The sequence below is a fragment of the Simochromis diagramma genome, unplaced genomic scaffold (genome assembly GCF_900408965.1).
Source record: "Simochromis diagramma unplaced genomic scaffold, fSimDia1.1 OVJJ01000596.1, whole genome shotgun sequence".
Lineage (NCBI taxonomy): Eukaryota > Metazoa > Chordata > Actinopteri > Cichliformes > Cichlidae > Simochromis > Simochromis diagramma.
Window position 1 is genome coordinate 2,696,233 of NW_024387245.1, and position 18,674 is coordinate 2,714,906.

Below are 18,674 nucleotides of genomic sequence, written 5' to 3' on the forward strand. Positions count from 1 at the left end.
TAAACATGTAAATAAAAGGAAAACAACAGCTTCTAGCGAATAAGTAGCTGTTTTAAAGGTGACGGATGGCAGGTTGGATGGATTTAGAAAGTAGGTGAGTCAACCACAGTTCCTGTTACTAATATTGTGAAACCCATGACCTTTAATTTCCCTCTTTTACTCCCCAGACATCATCGTACTTATCGCCTCAGTTGCTGTGGTTTCAGCTGGTAGCCAGGGTAACATCTTTGCCACATCTGCGCTGCGTAGCCTTCGCTTCCTTCAGATCCTGCGCATGGTGCGCATGGACCGTAGGGGAGGGACCTGGAAACTGCTTGGATCTGTAGTTTACGCACATAGTAAGGTAGGGCTTTTTTTAACAGTCATTTCAGGAGTCTGTCTACAACTAAACATATAGAGAGGTGTTTGGATCTGTGTGTGTTTGTCTAGATCACTAGGTGGCCTGATTTTGTATGTTTACTAATGGTGCGTGTTGCTACATTTGCTAACAACCCACCTCTTTTATTGTGTATTACAAATCACTGTTGTATGTTAATTAAACTAATATAGTTTACAAAATGTAATTAATCATCTAAATTATTTCAAATACAGAAATAAACCTATGACTGTTTCTGCGGCTGAAGTGGAGCTGGCTTTAAACTACTTTGTATCAGACTTACTGGAATGACTGTTTACACAAACCTTAACTTAAAAGCTTGGAAGCATTAAGTAACTTTAGCTGTCAAAGAAGTCTAAAATGTGACTGGACATTTTACTTGCTCGTTCTACTGCTGAGCTGCTCTTTGGACTGGCCCCAGTACCTACTCCAATAAAGCTGCAGTCTCACCTGCTTAAAAGGGCAGCAGAGCAGTTCGTCAGGGCCACTTTTGATTTAATGTGAGCAGCCTGCCACCATTTCCGTAAACCTTGTTAGTGCTTACCGGAAAGATTGTACATTGGTCATTCTGCTCTTCTGGTTAACTACAAACACTTGCAGTTCATTCTGAGACTTTGGCTTCTTCAGTTTGACTTACTAAATATGTTTATTTAGTGCTCATCTTCAAAGTGTAGCTGGGGACCGGGCCAGTGGTTAGCTTCCTCATCCAAATGTCACACATGTAGACAAACTGTTTGTTTAGACACATTCACTTGTGAATGTTTTTGGTTTTGCTACTGAAACATCTGTAAACTGTGAATATGACTCTTAGATGAGGAGTCTCTTATGTTTGCTTCTTTGTTTATTTCTTTTTTAAAGCAACCACGGGCCCTTGGTTCTCCTCTTTTGTTGTGTTCTCTGTTAACACTGTTACTCATTAAAAGATTAAAATCTTGCCTTTAGCTGTTTCCACTGTTAATGTTACATCCCCTTATCCCTGGAGAGAGCTGGGGTCATTACAATTATAAATAAAAGCTGTGTGGATAGAAAAGGCACAGTTAATTAAAGTACAATTATTCTCACTTTTGTGCTGCACAAAAATTGACGTTGTGCAAATATATTCCTCTACTGAATAATAAACTGTATATAAAGGATGGGCTTAGCCGCCAAGTCATCATCCCATTATTTTGCGGACTAATGGGTAATCCTTTTGAAGCTTCGAGTTTGTGTTTTGGTCATTGCTAATGACAAATAATGGTTGAATTTGAAGAATATTTTAGCTAGCAACAAAGTACTTTGATATCAGCTTTACTGTGTATGGGACTATCATTTCAAAGCCAACATCCTTCTGTAAGACTTGAAACTTGCAGTGAGATTTTACATCAGCAAACTGAGCTAATTGGAAACTGTCACATTTATTTAAAATAGCATCAATGCAATGTTGTTGAGTTGTTATATGGCACCTGACAATCTGTTAGTGCTAGTTTTTAATCACCATTTTCACAGGTACTTTATAAAGTATGCTATTACTGTTCTGATTGATATATTATATGCAGATGTAATTTCTTTTATTTGCCAGTTGCATGTACTCCTGATATTGTGACCATCCGTCTTGTTTATGCATTTATGTTCATATTTATTTTGTACTGTATTCACTGTTGGTGCAGTGAACTTTAAATTGACCAAATTTTCATTGAAAAATATTGTTTTTTTTCTCCATACCACAAACCAAGTTGAAAAGTGGGGAAAAGATAATAATGTTACTTATTGACTTATGTGGAGTGGTGAAAATCTCAATAGGGAGCGATTATATTCCAAAGAAAAAATCAATCAATATCTTTCACCATGTTTGCAGCACAAGGTTAGAAATCATCTTTATGAAAATATAAAGATCTTTTATCTGTATTTCTTGCAGGAGCTGGTGACTGCCTGGTATATAGGGTTTCTGGTGTTGATCTTCTCCTCCTTCTTGGTCTATCTGGTGGAGAAAGAATTCAACAAGGAGTTTGCCACCTACGCCGATGCTCTGTGGTGGGGCACGGTGAGCACATGGAGATGCACACTAACCTGGCACACGGCATGCTGTAAAACACAGCCAGTTAAAATTATTTTAGTCCAACTGTAGGGTTTTGAAACTGTTTTGAAAAAGCTTTGGACTAATTAATTGATTTTATTTCAATTTTCATGGACCAAATTAGTACAAATCTTTTTGTCCAAGCCTCTAATCTCTAAAGCTCTTTGTTAACATTGTTAATGAGACAGTCCTGTTTGTGACATCCTGAAGTCTCAGCTAAAATAACCATAACTTAATTGAATGACAGCTGAATCATTTGTATTAACTCTTAAAATGAACTCTTAACTCTTAAAATATTCCAAACCCATCATAATTTTTTCACATGCAAAAAATAAAGAAAACTTTTGTCGCTCTGATCTTGCAGCAGTGACATATTTCTTTTCATAGTTTGTCTGTGACCTTAATGACACCTGCAATACAAAAACAAGGAAGAATGGTCTTTAAATTCACACTTGGCTGGCTATACCGCACTGTTTCCTCCTTTGAAAATATGGACACAGACAACACACAAACAAGAAACGGCCCAATCAATAAAGTCAATTTTCTCCTGCGGCCAGGTGCGACTGGCCTATTCGGCTTGTGGGAATGACACATGCTGCGACCTTGGAGAAGATTCTGTCTGGTAGACACTAAAAACTGTAGTATTATACTTTCTAAAAGCTCAAGTTTAGATACATTTAATTTTAAGGTGAAAAAACAGAGATCCAGAAGCCAGTTTCACAGATTTAGAACCTGCATTTCACACAGCTTTTCGGAATGCTGAGGATATTTTCCTTCACACTGATTAATCTTTTATTCCCTGGTTGGAAAAATATGAACATTTGGGAGATGCACAGCGTGCCATTCAGCAGATGTTGGTGTTCTTTAATTCTGTTTAATAAGTGCATTTGAGAAATGGGTTTGAAAGTAATTAACTCTTGTCTTTACCGGTTATTGAAGATTATAAAAATTATTAATATCACTTATATTTGGAAATTCATTTGAAATGAAGTTTAACAAATAATACTATAGCCATGTAGATAGGAATGTGGTACCTTGAAGGCAAGACGTTTTTGTTAAATGTAATAAAATGATGTGAACTACTTCTCTGCACTTTTCAGTCTTTGTAAGAATATCAGTTAAATTTGAGGAAGTAAAACCAAAAAGCAGACAGTACATAAACGTGCACATCTCAGTCTCTACTTGTACTTGTACGCTTTTGCAATACTGTGAATGTGATGCATGCTTTGATGTTCATATCTGTTGTGTATATGAAAGCGTTGAGTCTCTTTTATTTCAGCGTGCAAAAATATAATTTCCTTCATCCTGTGAGTTAAATTGTATAAATAAAATGATGTTGGCTATGATTATTTGAGTAGTGTCTTCTGAACTTTCAGATCACCCTTACAACTATTGGCTACGGTGACAAGACCCCACAGACGTGGACGGGGCGGTTATTATCAGCGTGTTTTGCTCTGCTGGGGATCTCCTTCTTTGCCCTGCCAGCTGTGAGTAAAACATCGTGGCACAATGACTGATTACACTTTCTGTATTTCTTCAAAATAATCTGTACATATTACACAAATGAGAGCAGGCGCTTTTTTTCTCCATGGTGAATTTTCTTCAAGTTTAAACTCAATGTGTGTCTTTGTTTTCTCCACATAGGGCATCCTAGGTTCAGGCTTTGCCCTGAAGGTGCAGGAGCAGCATCGACAAAAGCACTTTGAAAAAAGGAGGAACCCAGCTGCCAGCCTCATCCAGGTAGATACTCAGACATGCAGAGAACAAACACACCTCACCTCGACTGATGTTTTTTTTCAGTAGAAGCAGCTGAGTACCAGTGTGAATAGAATAAAAAAATTCCCTTTATGTGAAAATGTTCATGGATTTGTGCGTAGTTCACGTCCATTTTTAAATAAAAGCATGAGTGTGTCCACTCTTTACCCTTTGTTGAAGTGCAGGTGTGCATCACTTCTATTACTGTAGGGGTGTTTCATTAAGAGCGTACTTAATGTGAGTGTGTGTGTGTATGTGTGTATTATGCTCTTCTCGGCCTTGTCAAGGTGTGTAGTTGGTGATGACTAACAGTGTGTGAGGCACACTGCCGACTCTCAGGTCCAACTGCAACACACACTGCAGGGATTTATGAGCCGTTTCCATGGCGATCATTCCCTGGGCGGACGCTCCTTCAAACTATCACTTATTGTAATAGACAAGACCAGCTGCATTGCTTGCTAATGAACAATAAATATCTGCTGTGGAGTGTGTTCCCTGAAGTGCGCAGCTAAATGTGTGTGTGTCTCTTTTTTGCATGTATTTGTGAGACTGCATGTGTTTGTTTTTGTGTAGGCGTTTGTCTGTTCTGTCTACCTTCTCCTATCTTACGAACAACCTTGCACTACTTTCTGAAATTTTCCGGTCAGTAATGGAATCCAAACTCGAACGTCTGAGTCTCACGCTGCTGTTTCGAATGTTGTTCTAATCTGTATCAGTTATGATAATATGATAGTATCAAGTTCGCCAACTGTTAGACACAGCTAGACAAAAACTTCCTCACACTTTAAATCCAAAACTCTACTGCTGACCCAGTTTTAAAACTACATATTTGGAAGTGGAAATCTGGAAATCTAAATTGTTACCCAAACTGTCTGTCATCATTTGCATCTGTTTCTTAATGAAGGGGTTTCTAGACTGTCATAGTAGCCTGACAAGATCTTTCCCTTTCCAAGGATATCTACAAATGCGGCCAAGAAGTCTTGGATTTTCTTCCCTCATTGTCCCATATCCGCTGTCAGCCGTTTGACGAAGCAACCGAGCGATCATTGTCAAGCTTGTAAAGAACTATCTCATAGTAATGTAAATATGTCAATCAAACTAAACCAAAGGAAATCTAAAGCATACAAACAATGGAAACTAAACTTCACTGTTGGTCACATGCAGCAGTCTGGTCTTAATATCAACCTGATAGCTCAGGGAATGCCGTTGTAATTTCTTTACGTTCTAAATAGAACATATGTCGGTGCATATCATGTGTTTTAGTGAATAATTAATGGTAACATTAAGATACAATTTCTTAGATACTTTGCCATCTGTTTGACAGCATCTTCCTGATGAAAATAAATGAGTAAATAATTAATACATAGCATTATGCACTGTATGCGCACACATGGTATGGGTGCTTTTCCCTTCCAAATAAGTAGTCGGATGATATGGGTAAAGTTTTCATAAATATTTATATGACTAATTCATTAAATCAAACCAATGTTTTGTCTGATCTCCTTGTTATGTATAAATATCTGTTGTTAGCATAGACGAAATCCAGTTGGAGCCCAACTGATCCTTAATAACCCACTAAGTGAACAATTAATCCAGTGTGTGTTGGTCTTGTTCCTCTTTTACTGGCTGTGTATCAAGTATCTGGTCACTGTCTGTTATCTGCCAAGTTCATAACATTTTCCTCAACAGGTAAAAGGAAACTTGGAAGCACCTGTGAAGTGTTAAATATGTGGACGGCGTCATTACTCTGTCCCTTCACTCCCCTCATCTCACGCAGCTCTCCCTGCTTTTAATCGCTATTTTCTGTGTGTGCATAACAGAATATTACCACTGTCCTCAAGCCTTCGCAGCTGGTCAATTCGAAATTTCAACATCTGTCATAGTCGTTTTGCCAAATAACTTTTTGTGTAATTTTCAGAGCAAGATTGAATCTATAAATGATATTAAAGTGTCCACATAATAATCAGCAGCCAAAACTGACTAGCGTTTGGCAGGTGGTCAGTGTTAATTTTCCATCCTGTCTCTGTGAAGTGTTTATATTTGGGTTTTCCAAGTCATGTCTGAAATCTTGTAACCATACCTGGCAAGTTTGAGGAGGCTGAGTCAGCTGCAAGTAAATTATGGTTGACGATGTAAAGGAAGCAACCTTTAAAAGATAGGTGGCAGACAGCTTGTGGCCTCATCAGTTATTACTTTTGGATTAGGTTCACTGTTAATCTGGCATAGAAGACTGTATGACCGGCTCAGTTAAATAAGATGATGTATAAAGAGTACTTTGTGTCCATCACTGGCTCTGACAAACACCCTAAACACACTGATGTCTCATCCTGCCCCACTGTTACAACTTGCTGATAACTTTACCAGCAAACACGCGATTTCCATAGATAAATTTAAACAGTCCGTTGCACTTAATATTTCTCCTGCACTGAATTTAGAAGGTGTCCTAATCTTTTAGTTTAGCCTAAATGCTAAACTAAAAGCACATATATTTTGTAGACATAGATATATACATGAAAACTTGATGATTTTTAAGTTTTGTTTTTTGTTTTTTCTGCTGTTATTTCAATTATATTTGCATGTTCGAAATAAAATTATATCTATCTATCTAAATGCCAAGAAGCCATTTAATTTCTGATGTACAATCACCATAGCGACAAAGAGCAATTAAATCCATGCACAGCTAAAAGGAAAACAATTCATGGCTCTCCACACTCTTTGTATTAGGCGGCTGTGCCTCCTTGTCACTTCCATCTGCCAGCAATAAACTGATAAATGCCTAAGAGCAGATGTTTGTGTGAAAGTATTACGACGGGTTAAAGAAACCCAAATGTTTTTTAAAAGCTGCTGAAATTAAAAAAAATAAATACAAGAATGACTGAACCTTTATAAAGACCATATTAAAAGGAAAAATAGGAAAACTGAGAGTCAACATGCTTATGTAGGTAGAAGGCACATTTCTCACTGATAGGTCAAATGCAATCTGGTATATTCCTCCAAGGTAGGCCTCCAAGATTCTTTCTGTAAGATATTTTTAATTTTATTATATTTCTTATAGCCAGCTAGCATTAGATTTCCTACAGCTAATAGCCATATGGTGCTAAAATAATCCTTTGATATTGTGAAATCCAGCAAACCTGATGCTTTTTGTTAGCATTTCAGCCCATGTTTGCATTTTATACAGATATGTTTTAGACATATATAACAGATTGCACTCTGTCTCTGTAGTTTAGCATTGCTTTGACAAAAGTTTAAAAACTCCTTGCCTAAGTAGAAGTTAATATGGAATAGCATTAGAACACTGGTTTCACACTTTTGTTCATATCTTTGAGAAACTATGTCAAATTAACTACAGTGACTGTAAATGACACAATTTACTCTTCATGTCTGTACGGACAACCTCCAAAATATCTGCCAGGTGGTTACAGGCTTTTAAACTGGAAGTTACGTTTTCACATAAACCTCAGTCTATTTTTCCTCACCAAGTTTGTGTCATTTCTGTGTCATTTCTGTGTGTTCGTGCGTGTGCACATGTGAATGTGTTTGTGTCTTGTCCATCTCTGCTCCTCCCCCACCCAGGCAGCTTGGCGTATGTACTCCACCGACGGTGCTCGTCCCTACCTCAGAGCCACCTGGCACCACTACCAAAGCGCTCTCCCCCCCCTCAGGCATGTATCCCCTCCACCAGCACCACCACGATCACTGCCCCACCTCCCTTCAACATCCCCCAACCGCACCGCATCAACACTCCCCCCGAAAACTAATCAGGTTTTTCTTTTTCCCTCCTCACTTTTCTTCTCTCACTTCCTACCCAACCTATATGATCCTCCCTCACCCCTTTTTTGCTCCGTTTATTGTTCGATTTATCATTACTTTATTTATCCTGTTGACTCTGCACGTAGTGTGTCTGGCGTAGTTATGCTGCTGATGAGAACTCGGTTTCCATTGCTACCTGGAAGCCTCATTTGAAGGCGTTGCATACCTGCAGCCCCGCCAAGTAGGTAACAACTTACAGACTTACAATCATGGCCTCTGCTGCTCAGCCCTCCTTCTCATCTTTTCCTCCTCACCTGGTGTGTGTTCACCTCCTCTGGTGTAACCTCGGCTGCTGTTTCATTGCATAACTCATTGTTATGAATCATTGTAACATTCTTTTTTCATAAGCATACCAAACTCTGGAATGTTTTGCTGATGGCATAACTTTCACTATCCTCAGATTCACACATAAGATTTGTCAAATCTTATGTGTGCAACATATATGGTTGCTGATGTGTTTTGTTAACAATTTGTCTGATGATTGAGTACATTTTGTAAATATTTAGTGCTGAAAATGCCTGCCAGACAGGTTAAAAGAAAATGCAGGCAAAGGTCATTTCAACATTAAAAAGAAAGAAAGTACTTTTTAAAAATTTTTAGACTGTAGCACAAATTTAAAAGATGCCAAAGATTATGAGATGCCATTAATTCAAATTCTAGCTGACTTGATGTTTAATTAAACCCTGAATTCAGCCTGGGTAAAATTAGCACATTACTTTCAGCAAGTCAGACAGAAATATTGAGCTGGCATGAATATGAGTGAGTTTTGCGATGTACTAATATTTGTTTTGTCCTGCATTTTTGAAGCTGTGCCAGTATACAACCAGTCTTGTGGGGGGAAAAAAGGTTCCACACGACTGTATGCAATCCTGTTAAAAAAGAAGTACACCCCATGATTCAGAGAAGTTAATCATTTTCTATTCACATCTGCCTCTCACATGTTTTTCAGAATTTTTCAGTTTGTGAGGTTTGTGGACATTTGTTTAAAAATCCTTCAGGTGACAGTTGTTGGGATTTGGCGCTATGTGAATTGAATCGTTCATTCACGTTGAAGTGTGGACTTTGTCTGCACCTTGATTGTTTTCTATTTCATAGATTTACTTTGTGCTTGGCATCATTGCACTGGTACATGGCCCAGTTTAGGGTAAGCTTTTTCTGTCAGACAGATATCCTCATGTTTCATTCAAGAATACTTTGGTATACTTTATGGTCAACTCAATGAGTGCAAGTTGCCATGGTCACTATCATGCTTGACAGTTGGTACGATGTATTTGTGGTAATATGCTGTTTGATTATTGCAAACATGGCACTTCGCATTATGGCCAAACAGCTCCACTTTAGCCTAGTCTTTCCAAATTAAATTGTTTAAGTCTTTTGGTTTGTTAAGATGCAACTTTGCAAAGCTAAACCATGGTGTTATAATGTTTTCACAGAGAAGAGGCTTTCTTCTGGCAACACTTTAAATAAGCCATAGATTTTTAGCTGTTTTTTGTAACTTAACATGCTTACTGAGGCCTGTAGAGTCTGACATGTAGCTCTTTTTTGTGCGTATTTTTGCTGATCATTGCAGGGTCTAACTCTGCGCTGAATTTGCTTTGAAATCTACTCTTGAGAAGATTGTGGCATTGTGTTAACACGCAGCTGAATGATCCAGATCAGGAAACTGCCAAAATACTTCTTTTATAGAGGTGGTCACACTTACTGATGATCAGTTAGTCACATGCACCTGGCTGCTACTTATCCTCTTAGTTACTGTAGAAGCAGTGAGGGTGTACTTTGTTTTTTCTCAGGACTTCATAGAGTCCTAAAAAACCATGACTGTACTTTTCTGATTTCCGTGTCTATCCTTTACCTAACATTTAGCCTTGTGGTGCATGGCTGCTTGCATGTGATGAAAGTAATTAAACCCATTGGACTCAAATTTATTTCCTTTTGCCTCCTTTTGGCTTGATGCTTCCCATATCCATTAATGGCAACATCTTTACAATCCTCATTTAATCTGCTGGGTTACTGATTTCTCTCCCTTTTTCTCCTCTTTTCCCCCACTAACCCTTAAAGGAAAGAGCAGGGCGAGGCTACTTACAGGTTTGTATGACTCTCAGCTCATACTGACAAAGACACAAACACGTAAACAACTTAACATGTGATACAATTGTTCGATTATTTAGACGATTGTTTAATGACTTACACATTTTATAGACTGATTTCTGCTCTTATCTGGATTAGCTGGTTGTTTACTCCAGTTTTAGTTCATTTATCATTTGATTGTGTTGACAAATAAGAAATTGATGGTTTTTTTTTGTTTAGTGACATTTATTGCAGATTGCAGCTGACATCAAAGGGCAGAGACAAAAGGCTCAGTTTCTTGGTTTCTTTATTGATTTATGGAATGACTGAACCCTTATTTGCCCTCGCATTACTTAACAGAATCTAGCCATAGTTTTGATTTGACATATGCTAAATGTACAATATATTGCCCAGATGAATTGGAGAGGAGAAAAACTGTTCAAAAAGAGAGAGGCTGTGCTGCAGTGTTATGATACAACATAAAAAGGGTAATGAGCAATAGTGGACAGTTAATGATTATCAAGGCTGATTTGTTCTGATAAAAGAAAACCAGATGTGCAGTGTCACCCTTTACTTATTTTCACTGTTAGGAAATTCTGCTAATATATTGCAGTTCATTGATTTGAACTAAAACAGTGACATAATTAAGAGGTCACAAATGAGACTAACACTCAACCCAACAATATGAAATTTCCCCTTGTGGGACTAATAAAGGTATATCAATTCAATTCAAACAACAACAGACACTGAAATTCCTCAGGGCCCAGGCGATATACTTAGCAAATCTGAAATAGACTGAATGACAGGTTTCGAAACACACACACACAATCTTGTTTTCATTTCTTAGTCGGGACATCTTATTGCCATAATGCTTTCCCTACCTGCATACCCTAACCATCAGAAATGAATGCCTAACTCTAACCTAACCATAACCTAATTGTAACCCTGACACTATGGTTTTTCTCAAATGCTAAAACACATTTCAAATGTTTCCACCATGTTCCCCAATGTCTAAACACAACACCCTTTTCTAAAGCTACATAAACACAACCACACCTTCCCACTGCAAAACAATGCTCAATTTGTGAGAAGGTTCTTTGTTTCATAATTGCATATTTTTAGAAACCATACAGTAACGGACCGTCGTTGATCTCTGCAGAGGATTAGGCATTTAGATTTGTGAGTTTCATATGAAGAGTATAAATCTATAGAAAATCATGCATGTACGTACACTACTGTAACACAACTCAATGCAAAAACAGAATCTATTGCACACAACAGTACTCCTGAAAACATGATCAGGGTGTGAAGTTAGTCACACCACAGGCACCACAATCACTGTGCGGCATCATGTCGCTGTGCTGCATCGGGCCACATCACCTCATCCACATCGCAGGCTATATTGTCTCTTGCCAGGCACCGCGGGAAAAACACCCTGGAATGGCAAATCCATCCTTGGACGGCCTCCGCTGGGATGCCAACACAGGCCAGCTCCATTGCCCTTAGGAGGTTTTCTCTTGTGTATGGTTGTCTGTCATAAACCTTCCATCTCCACGATGAGAAGAACTCCTCTATAGGGTTCAGGAAAGGGGAGTAGGGTGGCAGACAGACGTTTAAAAAGTGGTCAGTGTTGGTGGTGAACCACTCTCTGATTTGGTTTGTTCTGTGGAAGCGGACATTGTCCCAAATGATCACATAAATGTGATGTGCGGGCCCAGGATGGTGTTGTTGGCGGTCCAGGAGGATGTCTTTTAGCTCCTCTAGGAAGGTGAGGAGACGTTGGGTGTTGTAAGACCCAAGGACAGCATGGACATGCCCCTCCGAACCCATGGCCGCACAAAGGGTAATATTATCCCCCGTTGGCCAGGGACCTCAGTGATGGCTCTTTGGCCAATGATGTTACGGCCTCTTTGCCTTTGTTTCTGCAGGTTGAAGCCAGCCTCATCCAGGAAGAGGTACTCATGAGGTCTGGCCATCACGTCCAACTGTAATATCCTCTGTGAAAATGTGAAAGTGCACAGGTGTTCAGAACAACAGTCAATCAGGTAGCACAGTATTGTCCAGTAGTAATGTAGGCCACTGAGCAACACAGTATGTCCACTATCTGCACTGTGAACATGGATACTTACTTGCACATACTCGGTCTTTGTGTCGCGCAGAGTTGCGCTCAAAGGGAACCCTATAGACCTGTTTCATCCACATCTTTTGGCACCGGAGAACTCGGTCTATTGTGGCCAAGCTGACATCGTCAATGCTCTCAAAGTTGACATTATCGGCAATGACTTTGTCTCTGATCTCCCGGAGTCTGATGAGGTTGTTCCCACGAACCATATCCACAATGAGGGTTTCTTGTGCTGCTGTAAATATGGCAACCCTCCCACCTCTATGTGGCATTCTTTCAACTCTAAAGAAAGAAACATGTGTTGTCAATTGGCATGTGTTACAATACAGTCACAACTGATTTGGAACCAATAGACTACTTTCACAGGTTTGTAAAACTTTATTGTGACAAAGAAAGCAATCGAGTACAATACCTGTTGTGTTGTCTGAATGCCCTGATAATGGTGGCCACGGTGAACTTACTCAGGTGTGGACGGACTCTTAGTCCTGCTTCAGCCATTGTCATGCCATGGACAATGACACGGTCAATGACTGTTGCTCGCATCTCGTCCGTAATGATGGTGCGAGGTTGTCTTGCACTCCCTCCTGGACCTTCTCCTCTCCCATGTTGGCCTCCTCCTCTTCCTCGTTGGCCTGCTCCTCTTCTTCCTCTCATTTGAACTCCTCTTCCTCGTTGGCCTGCTCCTCTTCCTCGTTGGCCTGCTCCTCTTCTTCCTCTCATTTGAACTCCTCTTCCTCGTTGGCCTGCTCCTCTTCCTCGTTGGCCTGCTCCTCTTCCTCGTTGGCCTGCTCCTCTTCCTCGTTGGCCTGCTCCTCTTCTTCCAGGGCCAGCTCTTCTCCCTCCTCTGCATCGAATTCCTCTTCCCCTGACTCTGCCTTCATCTATTGTGTTTGTTTGGAATCTTCAGCATACTGTGCACTCTGAACTTGCTTTTATACATGTGGTCACAGCATTAGCAACAGGTGTCTTCAATTTTGAGTCGTTGTGTGTAATGAATGACGCCAGGTCTGTTCATTGTGTTCAAATATTGCTGACTGTGGCAAGCATGTTGCATCACATGAGCTTTCATTTGAGAAGATAAGCAGAGTTCTTTTGCAACTTGTGTTTTAGCAAGGCAAGATGTGTTTAGATTTATGACAACGGAGGATTGTGTTCTGTGACTTGTGTCTTCATGTGACATGTGTTTATGATATTGGTAAATGATGGCTAGATTTAGTAAATGTGTTTAGACAACCGGTCATTTGGTTTAGAGCAGGGGTGGGCAATTCCAGGCCTCGAGGGCCGGTGTCCTGCAGGTTTTAGATCTCACCTTGGGTCAACACACCTGAATCACATGATTAGTTCGTTACCAGGCCTCTGGTGAACTTCAGGACATGTTGAGGAGCTAATTTAGCCATTTAAATCAGCTGTGTTGGTTCAAGGACACATCTAAAACCTGCAGGGACACCGGCCCTCGAGGCCTGGAGTTGCCCACCCCTGGTTTAGAGGATTGGCTTTTGTGTTTTAGCATTTGAGAACAACTGTAAAACCACATTTTGAGTCTCAAAAATGCCTTCAAACTCATGGGGACGTGCATTTTGTCCCCATAAGGGACTGATGGTCCCCACAAGTGTAGTAGTATTCAAGTTTTGGTCCCCATAAAGATATGTAAACATGGTACACACACACACACACACACATACAGACATGCAGGCACACATATAGTGCAGAGACTGTGCATAATTTAAAAGTCAGGTAGGCAGAAGTGTGGTAATGGAGACAATTATGCTTATTTTTTAATTATGAGCAATTGCTCAGCAAACAAGTGCTACTTTCAAACAATCTTGTGAAACAACAGAATGCTTTTTATTTCATTTTTTTTACCTCAATTTTCTATCTCAGTTAATAAACTGTGATGGTGATTGTCTTTGCCGTGTGTCTGCGTGCATGCGTGTGTGTGTGTTTGTGTGCATATGAACGCACACCCTTCTTCAAACACAGGAGCCTGTACCATGTCTGTACCATGACGCACATTTTCCATTGGGATTGTATTTATATAACTCATCAAACACAAGTCTAGAAGAGACAGACCAAAGTTGAAAAAGAGGGAGGAGAGGGGAGATAGAGGATTTCAGAGAGGGGAAAAAGACAGAGAAAGATTTGTGAGTTTAATTATGCTAGTATAATTTTTACAGTGCAGCACTTCTTTGGCAACATTTGGGGACCTTATGTTGAGACAGCATCTTTTTAAGGCATTTAAACTTAAAACACCACCACACATACGTATATAAAAAAACAGTTTACACTCTCAGTCAAACACACAAGCAAATGTGCTTCTCATCCTTAAACAAAATAGCATTTAATTAGGCTTTGTTGCTTTCACAACAACATTAATTCCCCAGAAATCCTTCTGTTTAAAAGACTGTGTTTAATTAGGTTTTCCTTTCTTAGAAACAATTTACACTCGTTTAATCATAATTATGCACACTTTTATGACACTGCTTCTCTTCTAAATGTTCTCCTCCACCAAGGGAACTCATAACACTCTCTGTTATTAGTGGTTTTACAGACTGCCAACTGTGGCTGTTTGGCGGCGGTAGGTGCCGTGGTAAACGGCTGGTGGTTTTTGTTTAAGCAGACTTGTAAACACCAGCAGTAGTAAACATTAGGCGCACCACAAAGTGCTACAGCGGGCATCATGCTGAGCGTAAGTGTGCTGGATATTGGCAGTGAAAAGAAACATGAAATAAAGATTAACGGGGGTTTAATCGTTAGGTTATGCGTATAGACAGGTGTGTGTGAGAGTGTGTGTGTGTTCATACCTCCATGTGCAGTGAAGTATAACTCAATCCCACTGATAGTAGTAGGTAGACTTCCAAAGAATTTGTCTTTTTTCTAACATTTCCTTTGTCTATTTTTAACCAGAGAACTATTTCTCATCATTTAAGTGTGAAATTATATCTCTAGCCGACTCCCCTCCTTCCTGATAGGAAAACATTTCTTTGCAATGACACTGTTCATGTGAAAATATTTATTTATTCCACAACACTGTTGAAAAACCAGCATTCACTTCAAACTGGGCCAAATAAACTGGCGAGCATGGCAGCTTTTAATTTAAAGTTTTAGACAAGGGAGGAGAGGAGACAGAACATATGGATTTGGTTTGCTTGTATTGGATGCAGTATTTGCACATAGATTCAGTTGGACATACTTTGTACTAATAAACTGTCAGTTTAAATTCTGATAAATGTCCAGTCTGACTCCAGCTCTGCAGCTCAGGGATCCAACAACAATGGCACCGACAGGAAATTTGTTGGATTTGTACTGTAAATATGTTTGTCTTCCCAAAAGTGAGGGAAAACTGAGTACAGGTGGTTATACCCATTCCCATCCCTCTTTGAATTATATCCCCTGCCCCTGTGTTTGCTGTGCATCAATATTGACTGTAGAGAATTTCTCCACTGTGAGCTGAAATCTGCTCCAGGTTTAATATCCTCCCTTATTTATCCCTTTCTTCTCCATCCCTTTCCCTCCATTTCATTCATCTGTCCCTTGTGCTCTAGTAAGGGTCTAAGTAATGGAAGGCTCTTCAGAAGGTATTCTCGGAAATATAGGAGGTACCTACAGTACTACCCAGCATCCTCTCTGCCCTGCCCTTAGCCCTTAGAGTAACTTGTGAGAATGAATGACTAATGGCATGGAGGAGAACAAAGAGAACCCCACTTAACTGCCTTCTTACAGTGCTTCCTTACCCGGTTATTTTTTTTATCCCATAAAGGAATTTGTCTCTTTGACTATTGCTGCCTGCTGCCTGTCTATCCCAAACAAGTCTTTGTTACTGCATTACAAATTAAAGGGAATTCCATCTAAAGTCATTGCAGAAGTAGACTTTGTTTTACAAGGTACTATTTTCAAAAGCAATACCAATTAATTTTTTTTTCCTTAATACGATTAAGGAAAAAATTGCAGCAGTAAACAAATTGCATGTTGAAACCCCTTTTGTTCTTAAAAGGATTCAATAAACTGACATTATGGCATGCTGCTTGTCATGACTCTTTCCTAATTTGATTTCATTTAATTGCAAATTATGGATATTTATACTAGTTTCTCAGGGAGACACTTTAATAAAATAAGGAAATCATGGATCTGGGCTTGTTATCCTAAATTATCCCTCAACAGCATATATGTAGCTCTTCTATATTTACTGTTAACATCACTGTTACATTACTGCTGTACCTCCCATTTAAATCATTATGCCAATCAATGATGGAAACTATGATAACACAAAAAGATCTATTTCTCTCCAACTATTTGTCTCAGTCCACAATATTGGATTTTTATTTCTGTTTATTAATAACAGTACGTGTACAATATCACATCGTTACTGTATTGCTCAGTGATAATTTATAGTTTTAGCTTGTGCATTGCAGCACTGAATTGTGTTGCTACACAAGTAAGAAAAAGGAATGGTAATATTGCACAGGTCTGTAAGTTTCAAGAAACAATAGTAGATAAATTGGTAAATTGATCACTGAATCTCAGGTGAGATACTGTGGTCTGAACAAAAAGATGATTTTTTGGCATGGAAATTGTGCTGGAGCTTTGCATCTCTCTCATCGATCTGCTGCATTGCATGCTGATTAATTTGCCCAAGCAGCATACAGTAATAGTTTGCTGCAGTGCATCTCATTGATTTTGAACTTTCTGCATACCCAGCAGCCCCTTAAAGGTTTCCAAAGATGTGAACATTATGTCGTGAATATCATTTTTGTTTGTCATTTTTAAATGTTTGTGATATCATTAGGTATTTATTTAGCCTGACAAAAATTGGGGTGATAGAGGAAGACCAAGTTTGTTTGATTTAATAGAAATAAAAGTGCAAATGTGATCATAAATAACTACATTAAACAGATGTTATATGCTTCAAAAAACCACATTAATGATTAACCTTTTGATACTGGTTTTAGTAGACTTACCTGTGACTATTAATTACCATGCTGGAAGCGATTTGGCAACAACATTCGTCTTGGAAAAATCTTGTTCTTTTTGCAAGTAAAGAAAAAAAAAATCTAAATTAAGATTTTGTCCAAAAACATAAAAGATCAAGCACCATCTAGAAATTTTAGAGGCTTTTTCTCAATAATGGTGTCATTTGTTTAATGTTGATTAAAAATGACCGTGGTGATGACGGTAATGTTACTATGCTTCAGCTGCGAATGACGATTACAACACCTCAGGATCACTGAGGGTTTGTTTTTGGTGGCTTGGTAGGCAGTCTGGCACTGTTCTGGTGTTTTGGGCATGTCAGTTGGATGGATGATGTTTGGTCTAAAGGAAAAGACAGAACAGTGCCCTTTGTCTGAGCTCTGAACTCTTCTCACTCTCTGAGGGGAAATAGGTGTTGACAGCATCCCCTTTTTGTCTCTCTCCTAGTGTCTCTCTCTGAACCCCAATCTGTGTCACACATAAGCTCTTTCTTTGTCACTTCAATCCTTAACTCACATTCTTCACTTTTTCCTCTCTATATCTGATCATTCTTTCTGCCCCCCCCCTCCCTCCCTCGTGTCTTTTCTCTCGCACATCTTTCCTACTTTCCTACTATATTACCTCTTTCCTTTCTACTGGTATGAATGTTTCTCACCATATCCGCTGTCATCTTCTCTGCTCCTCTTCTATTTTCTCTCTCTCTTGTCTTCTCTCCCTCCATGCAGCCAGAAGTTGAGCTTTAAAGAACGGGTCCGCATGGCGAGCCCTCGTGGTCAGAGTATGAAGAGCCGGCAGACGTCCATGAATGACCGCCAACGCTGTTCCCCTGGCAACGAGATGGTGGGCAGCACAGAACTGATGGGCGGCAGCCCTGCCAAAGTGCAGAAGAGCTGGAGCTTCAATGATCGGACCCGGTTTAGGCCGTCTCTGAGGTTGAAGAGCCAGCCTCGTACAGCTGTCCCAGATGGTGAGCTTGTAATGTTACTGTAACCAACCAAACCAACATCTGACAAATGACACTTTCAGAGAAATATGGAAGAAATATGGGAGTATATGTAAAATGCCCTGTGGAGTTACACCTTTCAAGACATTACCTTAAATATAACCCAAAAAAGTTAAGTAAAATAAATTCAACAGTATTGTAGCACGTTTGAAAACCCAGTTATCTTACCCCTAAATTTGTGAAGTAGTTCGAGATATGTTTTGGATCACTGCCCTGCCTCCTTTCAGGTTCAGTCTTTTGACTGAGTGTGTGACATTTGCACTCAGACTTATATGATTAGAAGAGATTTAGTGGAATCCATTCTTCCAAGTTTCTATGCCATCTTTCCTGTGCCAAGGTTGTTCATTTCCTCAAACAAACCTTTTGCCCTGTGGTTAATTATAGTTTGGTAAAAATTTGGTTGAGGAAATCCATACATTACAATTCATTGTTAATATAGCTGATTATTTGTTATTGCTATGTCCAGTTTAATTTGTTGTCATTTTTTGCCAATTTTATGTTGCCAACTTTATGGTAACCA

General features: G+C 39.4%; 1 protein-coding gene across 3 annotated transcripts in view; it reads left to right on the forward strand.

The window, feature by feature from the left end:
• The window catches only part of kcnq5a (potassium voltage-gated channel, KQT-like subfamily, member 5a), a 113,448-nt gene that overhangs the window by 82,791 nt on the left and 11,983 nt on the right, over nt 1–18,674 (forward strand). For 2 of the 3 annotated variants that reach the window (XM_040000029.1, XM_040000030.1), the window contains exons 4-10: nt 168–343; nt 2,271–2,396; nt 3,806–3,916; nt 4,074–4,169; nt 8,084–8,178; nt 10,056–10,082; nt 17,877–18,118. In XM_040000029.1, coding sequence (XP_039855963.1) covers nt 168–343; nt 2,271–2,396; nt 3,806–3,916; nt 4,074–4,169; nt 8,084–8,178; nt 10,056–10,082; nt 17,877–18,118 — 873 coding nt within the window. Of the gene's footprint in view, nt 1–167; nt 344–2,270; nt 2,397–3,805; nt 3,917–4,073; nt 4,170–7,760; nt 7,850–8,083; nt 8,179–10,055; nt 10,083–17,876; nt 18,119–18,674 lie in introns of all 3 variants that reach the window. The other variant, XM_040000031.1, reaches the window with a different exon arrangement.